The sequence below is a fragment of the Lynx rufus genome, unplaced genomic scaffold, assembly GCF_022079265.1.
Source record: "Lynx rufus isolate CCGP_SWC_20201006 ecotype Redwood Valley unplaced genomic scaffold, mLynRuf1.p SCAF_6, whole genome shotgun sequence".
Lineage (NCBI taxonomy): Eukaryota > Metazoa > Chordata > Mammalia > Carnivora > Felidae > Lynx > Lynx rufus.
The window spans coordinates 105429842-105442228 of record NW_025814878.1 but is presented as its reverse complement, the minus strand read 5'-3'; the positions used below and the strand labels follow the sequence as shown (position 1 = coordinate 105442228).

General features: G+C 43.3%; 1 protein-coding gene across 4 annotated transcripts in view; it reads left to right on the top strand.

Annotated features, from left to right (window-relative positions):
* Positions 1-8773, top strand: part of UBR2 (ubiquitin protein ligase E3 component n-recognin 2) — a 126138-nt gene extending 117365 nt beyond the window's left edge. For 3 of the 4 annotated variants that reach the window (XM_047101345.1, XM_047101343.1, XM_047101344.1), the window contains exons 44-47: positions 2037-2114; positions 3001-3171; positions 5014-5115; positions 6575-8773. In XM_047101345.1, the coding sequence (XP_046957301.1) occupies positions 2037-2114; positions 3001-3171; positions 5014-5115; positions 6575-6716 (493 nt within the window). In that variant the 3' untranslated portion in view covers positions 6717-8773. Of the gene's footprint in view, positions 1-2036; positions 2115-3000; positions 3172-5013; positions 5116-6574 lie in introns of those variants that run through there. The other variant, XM_047101346.1, reaches the window with a different exon arrangement.
* The last annotated feature ends 3614 nt before the right edge of the window (positions 8774-12387 follow it).

Genomic DNA, 12387 nt, shown 5'->3' with positions numbered 1-12387 from the left:
CTCAAGTCATGATCCCAGGGTTGTTGAGATTGGGCTCTGTGCTGAGCATGAAGCCTGCTTAGGATTCTCTCTCTGTCTCTCTCTCTCTCTCTCTCTCTCTCTGTCTCTCTCCCCTTCTGCCCCTTTCCCCCGCTCCCATGCGTGCTTTCTCTCCCTCTCATTAAAAAAAAAAAAAAAAAAAAAATCAGAATTATGAATATAAGTATAGTGCATTATTCTTGGCAGAAGAAACAAATAGCAAAGTTACTGTGTTTTAGAATGTTAGCTTTTTTAAAAATGTAGGTCCTGATGCACCTGAGTGGCTTAGTTGGTTGAGTGTCCAACTTCAGCTTGAGTCATTATTTCACAGTTCGCAAGTTCGAGCCCCACATCAGGCTTGCTCCTGTCAGCCTGTCGGCACAGAGCCTCTTTGGATCCTCTTTCTCTCTGCTCCTCCCCCACTTGCACTCTCCCAAAAACTAAATATTAAAGTAAATAAGATAAAAATTAAAATGTAGCTCCTTTTCCAAGTTTTTGTTAGCTTTGTTTTTCCCTTTTATTATGGAAAATTTTAAACTATCCAAAAGTATGAAGAATAATATGAGGCTCCACATTCCTGTCACTCAGCTTCAGTGATTATCAAATCATGCCTTTTTTTTTTCTTCATTCACTTTTTTTAACCCCCTTCATTCCTTTTTGACATTAGCTCTATTTTGATTCCATAGTAAAGTATGCTATCCTGGGTGATGACAGATGTATTTCATCTGTTAATCTCTCCTTGGTTCTATTGTATACATCATCCATAAAAATCAGAAGGCCAGAGGAGATTGGCTGTTCTATTTCTTTGATTTTATAAATAGCCTGTCCCAAATCTAGAGATGATAGCACCCTAATTTTAATAGGTTGAGCCATGTGGAATTCTGATTGTTATAAGTCAAAAATGGTTGAATATCACCAGTTTCATATGGTTCAACCCTACTGTCATGTGGGACAGTAGTTCTCTACTTGAAGTATGCATCATAATAACTTTGGGAACTTTTTACTCAGGCCTAGAGGTGCCTGGCTGACTCAGTCGGTAGAGCATGAGACTCTTAATCTTGGGGTCATGAGTCCAAGCCCCACATTAGGTGTAAAGATTACTTAAAAATTTTTAAATCTTAAAATAAAAATACCCAGGCTCCTACCTACTACCAAATCCAGTTTCTCTAAAGTTGACATGTGTGTCTCCCCAAAATTCCCCCCAGGTGACTCTGGAGTAAGATCTGTCTCAGTAACTCCCCCCCGGCTGTCTGTCCCTGTGGTAGGGACAGAAGGGGCAGGCCATGTCGCACAGTGTGTGCTGGGCATAGATGAGCACTGAGAGCAGGTCCTCACATACCAGTTGGATTTGGGTCTTTTACCTGAATTAACTTGTCACAGAACCAACAGGGCCAGGTATCGCTAAAGAAAGTCTGTGTTTTCTACTGCCTTCTCTCCTCCAACTCATTTCTGCCTCAAGATCACCCTTAGTAAGCATATCTTTTATGTCTTACCCTGAATTGTATGGTTGGGCTCTCCATTACTGTGCTGTTTCCTTAGAAGCCCAGGGAGGAGTGTCTTCCCTTCCTTCTCAGAGCTCCCACATTCTCACTTTAATGGGGCAGGTACTAAGTACTGTCTGCTACCTCGGTAATGTGTTCTGAGCTCTTCAAGTAAAAATGTAAACCCTAGGGCCCTGTGTTATTTAAGAGGGCCTTTTTAGGGGCACCTGGCTGGCTCAGTGGGAGAGCATGGGACTCTTGATCTCGGGGTTGTGAGTTCAAACCCCATGTTGGGTGTAGAGCTTACCTAAAAAAAAACAAAAGATAATAATAATAAAGACACTGCATCAAAAAAAACGAGTGCCGTTTTAATTTCTGACTATGGCTTCTCATACCACTCATGCCACTGTGGTAACACCCAGTCACCCAGATTCAGTGTTCATTTTTTTTTTTTTTTTAACTAAGAGTTACCTGTCATTGTTATAATAGGACTTCTAACTTGTTTTTATGTGTTTTTGTTGGTTTGTTTTGTTTTAGCTATCCAAGAGAATCCAACAAATTAATAGACCTTCCAGAGGATTACAGCAGCCTCATTAATCAAGCATCTAATTTCTCGTAAGTTCTGATAATTCAAGTGTTGAGCCTTTCCTGCCATTGGAAGCACTCACTTCTCTACACAGAATTTAAGGGATTTTGTTGTTGTTCAGCCTCGTTTGGGTAGGGGAATTATAACGTTGGTTAGAGTTTTACCCTGCCCGACTTGTAACAGCATCATTCCAGCACGCTTCAGAATAAGATACGAGAAACGGGGCAGTGGGGGACAAATTTGTCACTACGGGTTATCTAAATAACCATTTACACTTTAATAAGAGCCCTTGGTAATGTTTTTAAATGTTTGACATAGAAGCAGTATAAATAATAATCCATAGTATGAAAAATGGAACGTTACCTAGACAGTTGAAGCTGCCGTGTGTATTTCTCCCCTGGTGCTTCCTCCTCCCCTCACAGAGATCTACTGTCCTACCAAGGTGTTGAGCCTTCCTGTGCATGTACACGTTAGCCGCAAACGTTTATATTCCCAAACAGCATATATTTATTTCACATGTTCTAGGCTTTAAAATGGCACTCTACTGTATATACTCTACAGTTTTTGTCACTCAGCAAACTTCATAAGAGTTTTTATACGTTCGACATACATAACTTACAATTCATCACTTCTCACTCTTGTGTAGTATTTCATCACAGGATAGCAGAATTTACATGTTTTTTTCTCCTATTGATTTTACTTACCGCTTCTCCAATTGTTGATAGATTATTTCCCATCCATGGTATTTGCGTGAGGTGTTCCCAATTTTAGAAGTAAATTTGCCTGGGCCATAGAATATAGGCCTCTTTAGCTCTTCTTAATATTGCAAAATTTTTCCAGGGTGGCTTTACCACCGTCAGCTCTTTAACCACTCTTTGTTAGAGCAATGACTTGAGCGCTTTCTGTCCCATGGAGGTGCCCCAAATCAGGTGGTGATAAGAGCAGAGCCCCCACTCTGTGCCTTGTGTGTGGAACTCTGCTGTGCTCCCAGAGCTACTGCTGTCAGACGGAACTGGAAGGGGAAGACGTGGGAGCCTGCACCGCTCACACCTACTCCTGTGGTTCTGGGGTGGGCATCTTCCTCAGGTGAGGCCCGCTGGGCGCTTTTTCCTTCGCATCTGCCGTGGTATATGAATGTTGAGGGACAGCACAAGAAACCACTGTGTTGCAAAGAATTTTGAGACTGCTGTTCTCCTGTGTTTTTCTCATTAGGGGAACAGCGGAGCCTCCTCTCGTCACAGCTCATATTTGGCTCATGCTGTCTCTTTGCTGCTGCTTCCATGGTCATCCTTCCCACCTCCATGACAATTCAGTTCTGCTTTCTTTGTGCCTCATTCTAATGTGAAACTGTCCTTGATTTTCTGCCCAAATCCAATCAGAATTACTTTCCTTGTTTCCTTATGGCTTGGGATCCATACATATCGCTGACTGTTGACCCTTGAACAACACGGTTTGGAACTGTATGCAAGTCCACTTACATGTCAGTTTTTTTCAGTAAATACAGTACTGTAAATGTATTTTATCTTCTTTCTGAGTTTCTTCATAACTGATAACATCTTTTCTCTAGCTTGCTTTGTTATAAGAAAACAGTATATAATACATAAAACATGCAAGATGTGTGTTAATCATTGTCTATGTTATCGGTAAAGCTTCCAGTCAACAATGAACTATTAGTAGTTAAATTTGGGGGGAGTCAGAGCTTATACACAGATATTCAACTGCACGGGGAGGTTGGCACCCCTAACCACCGTGTTGTTCTCGGGTCAACGCTGGTTGTATATATTAGATGATATACAGCCAATACTTATTAGTGACTACTGTGTAGTGGGCTTTGAGAATGCAGTAGTCAGCAAGACAGACAAAATCTCTGCCTTTGTGGAGCTCATTTTCTAGTGTGGGAGATAGAAAATAAACAAGGCTGATACGAATTTAGAAAGTGATACACTCAGAGGACAAAAAGTAAAGCAAGGAGAGAAATATGAGATGGCAGATGAGGAGTTGGATTTTAGTTAGGGAACCAGGGAAGGTTCCCTGAAAAGGTGACTTTTGAATAAACACCGAAAGAAGTAGGAAGAAAACTCTAGGCAGGAATAGCAATTGCAAAATTACTGGGAAATGTGCCTGCTGTGTTCAGGAAACAGCAGTGAGGCTAGTGTCACTGGAGTAGTGTGCACAAGGGGAAGTATTGTGGGGCCTGCTATGTCCTGGTGACATACCAGAGTCAGATGGAAGCCAGTTCAGGGTTTGAAGGAGAGAAGTGACATGAGTTTGAGCTCCCCTGGGGCATAGATTATATCCGTATCTTAGGTATCTTAGTCCCCTGGTACCTGACAACTTCTTACACATGACAGGTTCTCAATAAACGTTGAATTGAGCCGAATTATTAATACACAAAAAAGGTCAGGCAAACCTCTCAAAGGGTTGGGGAGATCCATTTTTAAATAGCCCTGAGGAGAAATATAAAAGTAGCATTTTCTCTTCTCTGGCATATTTCAAAATGCTTTTGGTCATGTACAGTGTTGCATTGTGTTTCAAGTCAACCTAATTCAGAATGTTTTTGTACATTTTTTCAATGAACAGTTTCTTCATAATAGCTGTTAAAATATCAGTCACTATTTTATGCTTAGAAGTTAATGATCTTTCTCACACTTAATTTTTTAAATGCTGGTATTATATGAGTCAGCGATTCCTAACCCAAAATGTGCCTTGCTATATTGCCTTACAATGCAATCATTACTGGTTACAATACAATCAGTTTAATTACTTTTAAAACTTGGGTGGATGTGTTGATACTTTAAGTGTCTGCTATAAATGCTGTTTCTTCTCTTCCAGCACTAGTGTTGTTTATTTTTATAAGACTCGAGTCCATTAGGAACTGAATCCAGACATCCGTTACTGATCTAGAATGTATAAATGGTCTCTCTACAGAGTACGGGAATGTCAGGTGCTATTTTTAGCTGGCAAAACCAAAGGCTGTTTTTATTCTCCTCCTTACCTTGATGACTATGGGGAGACTGACCAGGGACTCAGGTAAGGGCCCATGCTGGGGGGCTGGGTTGGCTGACCCTGGGCCTCCAGAGCCTTCAGTACCTGGTGAATGTGGTAGGCCTGAGTGAGGTCTGCCTGCCAACAGCCCAGGGGCTGTAGACCTTCTGTTCTGGTGGAGGTGGACTCTTCCAAGGAGGGCACCCTGGCTGCCTCGCTCGCCATTACCTTTCCCAGCCCTTAGAATTTCATGATGGCCATCAGAATAGACAAGAGGAAAGAATAGGAGAGAGTACAACTTTTTCCATTTATCACCCCAGAGAACCGTTGAAATGGCCATGTGGCGTCCACAGCATCAGAACACTGTGACGATAGCCTGTTGTGACTTGTGTGGCTTTGTATGAGGAGACCCATTGTTGTTCAGGTGATATAAAAGAGCAAATCTTAATTGATGAGAGATGTGTGTGGGGCTGGCTCTCGGTAGAGCATGGAACTTGACCTCAGGGTTGTGAGTTCAAGCCCAAGTAGGGCTTGGAGCCTACTTTAAGAGAGAGAGAGAGAGAGAGAGAGAGAGAGAGAGAGAGAGAGATGTGCTTATCTTATTAACTTAAGAGTCTGGGAACAAAGAGAACATACAAAACAAGACAACAGTATATGAGGCTTAATCACTTCTCCTCTGGCTGCTTCTATTATATCATAAGAAAATGCTAATGGCACTTCCCTCAAGCACTATAAAAGAACTTCTTTCAGACCATCTTTTCGCCCAGAGGAGGTGAAAGTCTTAACCTAGACAGAACCATCCAGCCTTGGGGCGGAGAAAATGAACGCCTGGAAACCAAAGCAAGAGAAGTAGGGGGCTGCTCCGGGCGCTCAGCTGCAAGGTTACCCGCATATGCCACCTGGTGCTGGTTCTCCTGTTGCCCCAAGGAGCGTGGGCTCGTACGATAAAGAGCCCTGGTTAGCGAGTGACAGGACTGGTGTGCTCTGAAGCAGGAGCAAAGGCCACCAGCATGAACTCACCAAAACCTTTGCTTTGGGTAAATTAGACCCAGAAATTATTCACATTTGGCTGCTTTGCTTATTAGACTCTGGCTGAAAGACAGCACTCCGGGGAACATTTTTACCCTTGCAATTTTCCTCCCATTCCCTCCCCTGCCTCCTCCCTTCTTACTTAACATTTTAGCAGCAAAGTGGACGATGAATGGGTAGTTTTAGCTTCTCCCTCTACACTCTCCTGCCCAGGCCCACCCTCCCTTCCCTCACCCCAGTCTGAGTTAAGTTTAGCTCGCATGTGTTTTTCCTCTTCTTTTCGGCACTTACTCCCTTCAACTGCTCCTAGCCAGCCTTCAGAGCTAATGTGTTATTAGCCACGGTCTCGTGCAGAACAGGAATTTTGCAGAGGATCTTAAACCAGTACTCGTAACTGTTCCTAAATCAGGAAAGGTTGGGGTGTAATAGATGAATAAACAGAATGCATCCTGAGTGACGTGCGTCTTCCTTCTAGACGGGGAAATCCTTTACACTTGTGCAAAGAGCGATTTAAGAAGATTCAGAAGCTTTGGCACCAACACAGTATCACGGAGGAAATTGGACATGCACAGGAAGCAAATCAGACACTGGTTGGCATCGACTGGCAGCATTTATAATTACTTCACTACCAAAAACAGAAACTTGGAGTTTTATAACCCAGTTGGCTTTTCAAGAAAGAGAATAGGAAATAAATTCTACTGAATTTGGAAATCAATTCTTTATTTAAGCTTTCCTTCCTAGTTTTGTTTTCATAGTTTCTGGCTCCAGGGACTGATGAAAATCACCTTCCATCAGTGGATTTTCTTGCACTGTTTGCTGTGTCCCTCAAACGTAACTGCTTGAGTTTTAGGATCCAGCGAGAAGCACTCTCTTCCCCAGCTGGGCACGACCCTTTGTGGGCATGTGACTGTGTTTGACCATTCCCAGTAGTCTGAGCCATGTTACATTACTGATCACGAGGAACTCCAGGCCTGAAGCTGATTCGACAGCGGCAGGAAAAAGTCTCTTTGGTCTCTTGGGGTCACACTTCTTGGTCCCTTTCAGTGACTCTCAACACTGGGATTGGGTCGCTGTCCCCTCCGCTGACGGGACCCTACCTCTAAGAGCAAAGCAGTGGATCTTGAAAGCGGCAATCCCTTGTCTCCCATCGCTGTGAGCGGGTTGGGGCATGTGTGCACCTGTGGGACAAAGGGGAGAGGCATTTGCTTCGTATGCTGGGTGGTTTTCAGGGCTATAGAAGTTGGGTTTTTTTGTTACATGGTATTTTGGTTTTTGTTTTTTGTTTTTGGCAAGACTTTTGGCTTTGAGAGAAAAACTCATTTTAAAGGGCTTTTTGAAACCTTAGAGTATCCTAATTTTTCAGACAATATATTCCCATTTCTAAGACTAAACCGAGAGATTGTATGCATCCTGAATCAAACACTAGGAGAAAAAATTAGAACTCGGTGTTTTGAGGTTTCCCTACCCCTTCCAGCATTTCCTGGAATAGATGAACTGCTGTTTACCTGCTGGCTCACTTAGTACATTCCTGGGACAGCCTGTGTGCCCAGGCTTTTTATTATTTTTAAACATTACTGTTCTTACTAAGAGGTGCCTTCCCAGAATGATAGCCACTTAGTAAAATAGCTTTTAACTCTTATATACTACACAGCCACTCTCGTTTGATACATGTGTGCTGAGAGCTTGAATACCCACAGAGAGTGATGGCAGATTTAGTGGAGGAATACATTCTGAGCCTCTCCGAGGTGGGGCTAAGGGACAAATGAATCATAAGAGGGTCTTGGATTTTTTTAGCCAATGAAAGTAACCCTTTCACTCAGTCCATTTTGAATTGCATCAGAAAGTTCTGTTCCACTCAGCTTTGCATACACTGCAGTAAACCCAGGAGGAAGATCAGGATTCCAGACTTTAGGCTAAAATAAGTGGGAATGCAGAAGCCACATTCACTGCTTCTTCCACGGTAGTGTGTGACAGGAACCCATCCTCTGAAAGGATGACCTTACCCCTTTTTGCTTGGGACTGGCTCACCCAGCTGAGAGGAGGACCAACAGGAAGAAAATCCAACTTAGGACCCAGCACTCTCCCCCGTTTTCTGGCCTTCTGTTCATAAGATCTGAGGCTGTGGATGGCACAGTGATTTTAATGTTTATTTTGGCCTTTTTCACATCCCCGTTCCTTTAGTGTTAAGTCCAGCTTCTTTTGGCTTTTCTCCATATCTTCACCAAGCTTAAAGTAAGTCCAGGTTCCCTCTCTGTAAATGGATTATAAACATTTTTACCAAATCATAACAATACTCTGGCTTTCAGGAATGACTTCATAGAAGTCTGTTGTTAGCAGAGGGTGTCCCTGGATTTCATTCTTTGAGAATGTCAGGGAGTCTGATGAATTTACATGAAACAGCAACACACACACCCTTCCAGTTTCTGGTGTGTGCATCATTAAGCTAATTGTCTTCCCTACCTAATGAATCATCTTAGTTTTTATGATTTTTTCCGCATGTATTATGTTTATTGTAGAAATGTTTATATAACATCCTTTCCATATCAGGGAAAATCATATCTGTTTAATAAATTGGCCATAACTTTAATATCTGTGGACATCTTGTAAAATTTGGAATGTATCATATGTAAAAAGTTTAAAGATATCCAAATAAATGCTTTAGGTGTTGACATTACTTTGAGTCTGCCTACATTTTCTTTGTTTTGTTTCACACACTTAAATGCCATGGAAATGTTCCCCATGTCACCTTGCTACAAATAAAGTGGAACATCTGTATTAGCTTGAAAATTAAGAGGCTTATATTATTAGTGTTAATTATGGCCATTAGCCAAACCAACTTGACCTTACCAGAGAAAGCTGGATCATCATTTCAGCTGATTAAGCTTCATATTCATTGGCTGCAACAGCTCGTGAACTTCTGAACCATTTTGAACCTCGAATCACTGGGGAAACAGAGCACTCAAAGTCTCTTCCAGCAATATGACCTGTCTTCAGGTTTATACTCTTCTTGCTCTTTCTTCCCTGGTAGTCTTCAGGTCCTTGTTCTTACACACTCCCCAGACATTCTCTGCTTATGAGAGACACGTGGAGGAAGGAAGCTATGTCCTTAATTTGCAGGAGAGTCATTGCCTACAAGAACTCTGCTGTGCTTTTCAAAATCCTCTTAAAACAGAAGGCATAAACTAAGAAAGCAAGGTTTCCATGTGTTCTCCCTGTCTTCTAGCTTTTAATGCTGCTCCCAGCTTACTCTCTTCCCTGGTCCAAATGTCAGCAGTTCCAAGGGTCATTAAGCCCTCTGACACACTCCTTGCTCTGTCCTTATTCTTGTTTTTTTTAAGTCAAGTGTATTAAGGTATTTTACAAATAGTAAAATTCATCCTTTTTAATGGACGTTTTTATGTATTTTAACAAAGGCATACAACTACTGCTATCAAACAGAACAGTTTTGTCTGCCCAGGACATTCCCTCAAGCCCCTTTTGTGGTCACCTTCTTCCCCGGTCCTGACCCCCAGACAACCACTAATCTTCCTGTCCCTTTGTTTTGCCTCTTCCAGAATGTCCTATAAATATGTATCACATGTAGCCTTTTGAGCCTGGCTTTTCTAAGAAGACTAATGCATTGGAGAGTCATCCGTGTTCCTTACGGTTGCTGAGCGGTGTTCCACTGTGCAGATGTTTATGCAGTTATCAGGTGTGAAGGACATTTGGGCGGTTTATGGTGATTATGAAAAAAATGAAAACATTGTGTAGGTTTTTGTGTGAAACTACGTTTCCATTCCCCTTGGGTAAATAGCTAGGAATTTTCTTCTATCTTAACCTGCTGTATTCCATCTTTGCACAACATTCTCTAACTTTGCTGTTTATATTCATCCTCTGTTTGGGAGGACAAAACACCATCAGAAGTTAAAAGACTGATGTTTCCCCCTCCTTCAAGCAAATCTCCTGTCCACTGAGGACCAGGAAGTCATCCCTCTCTCCCTGGTCTTCCATACCATTCGCCCCCACATTCCTGTCCCTAACACGGTGCTGCTGGCTGGCCACCCTGTCATCAGGAGCCGTGTTCTCCTCTAGTAGCAAGTCAGAGACCCGAGTTGTCTTGGTTCCCTTCCCTCCCCCACTCGGCCCCGCTCCTGGCTAAGCTGCAAACCTGCTGGCCTAGCATTACAGGTGCCCGGACAAGGAGGGGCAGGGGAGCGTGCCGAGCAAGCACCTAATCTTATTAACCTATATTGAGGTTACTTGGGGTTTATTTGCTGGTGGTTCGGTCCTGGGCTTGAACGTGTTGCAAGAAGCTATGGGTTCTTGAACTGAAGCCACAGATTCCAGCACACTTGTCTTCCTAAATGTTCAAAATAAGCAGCTAGTACCTACTTCTTCACTCTGGAGAAAGTGTTTTAAAAGTGGAAAAGGCCTAATGTGCTGTCTTACCTCTCACCCTGCCCCAAGGAAGGCCTGCCAGACTTGAAAACCTGGTTGAGTCCCCTGGGAGAAATGAATTTATACTGGTCCCAGGAAAGCCTGAGGTCAGACACAAGGAAGACCCAGGTCAGAGTCTTGTTGGCCGCTACCTGAGAAGCCCTGTGAAGTGTAGCTCGCCCTACGTCTGCTTGAACCAACTGGGGATATTTATCATAGGGTCAGTTCACCCTTGGTCCTCCCAGCAGCTCTCAGATTCTAAGGTTGCTTACATCTGCCCTATAACCTGGCCCCACAGAGACTTGTGTTTCCCTGTTTGGGAAAATATGTTTTGACCAGAGCAGGGAAAAATGGTTTGGAATTTTTGCTTAAATCACTAAACTAAGACTCCACACATGAAAATATTAAATAAATTCAGCTCTGGTCTGAACTGGTCAATGTGGAGAATATTTGGGATAGCCTTATAATCAGTGTTCTTGCAGATGAGATGGTGAGAGGGAGAGGTGATGCCCTGACTGGTAACCATGCTTCCCTTTAGGGTCAGGTTCAGTTGGGTTTTGTTAACAAATACTGGCTAGAATTGGGAATCATGTGATAACATACAGTCGAATAGGCTAAGACAGTGTTTAACACAAGTGATTTTCACACAATATAATTTTTAATGTCTATCGTACAGCTGTTAACAGCACAGTTACACATGAGCCTAGAGCAGCACTTTCTCGATGGTTCTCAGCACTCCCGAGGGGAGAGAGTTCCAGGACCCTTGTCAGAGGTGGCTGACTCCCTCAGCATTTTCAATGTGGACCATTCTTTGGTCTCAAGGAGACTCCAAAGTCTAATTAAATTAAACCTGGGGCCAAAGTCTGAGAGTGTCCAAATGTTTGGTTTGTTCTGGTTTGGTTTTTTGGGTTTTTTTTTTTTTTAGTATTTATATATTTTTGAGACACAGACAGAGCCTGAACGGGGGAGGGGCAGAGAGAGAGGGAGACATAGAATCTGAAGCAGGCTTCAGGCTCTGAGCTGTCAGCACAGAGCCCAACACGAGGCTTGAACTCACAAACCCGTGAGATCATGACCAAAGTCAGATGCTTAACTGACTGAGCCACCCAGGTGCCCCAAGAGCAAGAGTGTCCAAATGTTTTAATGCCTGGGAGAATGAGAGCTCCAGAACATGCCCCAGGCAGCACCCAAAGTCTTATTGTCTCCCCACTGAACACTCAGCACAACAATGAAGCCGTTCTCTCCTTCCCCTAAAAGCTTCCCTTTTCTCTCTTCCCTGAAAGAAGGTAAAATTTCTCTTGGAGTCACTAGCTCAGGAAGATGGACTGAGTTTCAAAGAATCTTTAATACAGAGGCATTGCAGAAATACTGCTTTGCAGGATAGGTATCTGGGGAAGGAAACAGGAAGAAGCTTCCAGAGGATGCTTTGCCCTCCACTGTAGACCATTAGTGTCACCCATGCGGGCTGTTGTGGCCACCTGTGTGGGTCTAAGAGGAGAGGCCCAGTGTCCAGAGGGTAGACTCTTGTCTCATTGTTACTCCTCTTCCAGTGAAGAGCAGCCACCTAGTCCAGTGCTTCCACAGACAAGCCAAAGGAGGTCACCTGGCACTTCAGGGGCGTGATGTTGCCGGAACAGCCAACAACCTGACTTCCTCAGCCCATAGCTCACTCCAGGCTAAGCGAGGGCATGGGGATGTGACACAAGAGTAGCCTTTAACTATGTTTTTGGTGAGGAAAATAATCCCCTGTCTTTAAGTTCTCTTGCCCCATGATTGAAGAATTCCTCTCGTGGGCCCTCAGTGCTTTGGAGAGCCCGTTAGTCTTAGAAAAGTATAACTATCCCCCGCCCTGCACAATTACACAAACGAAAT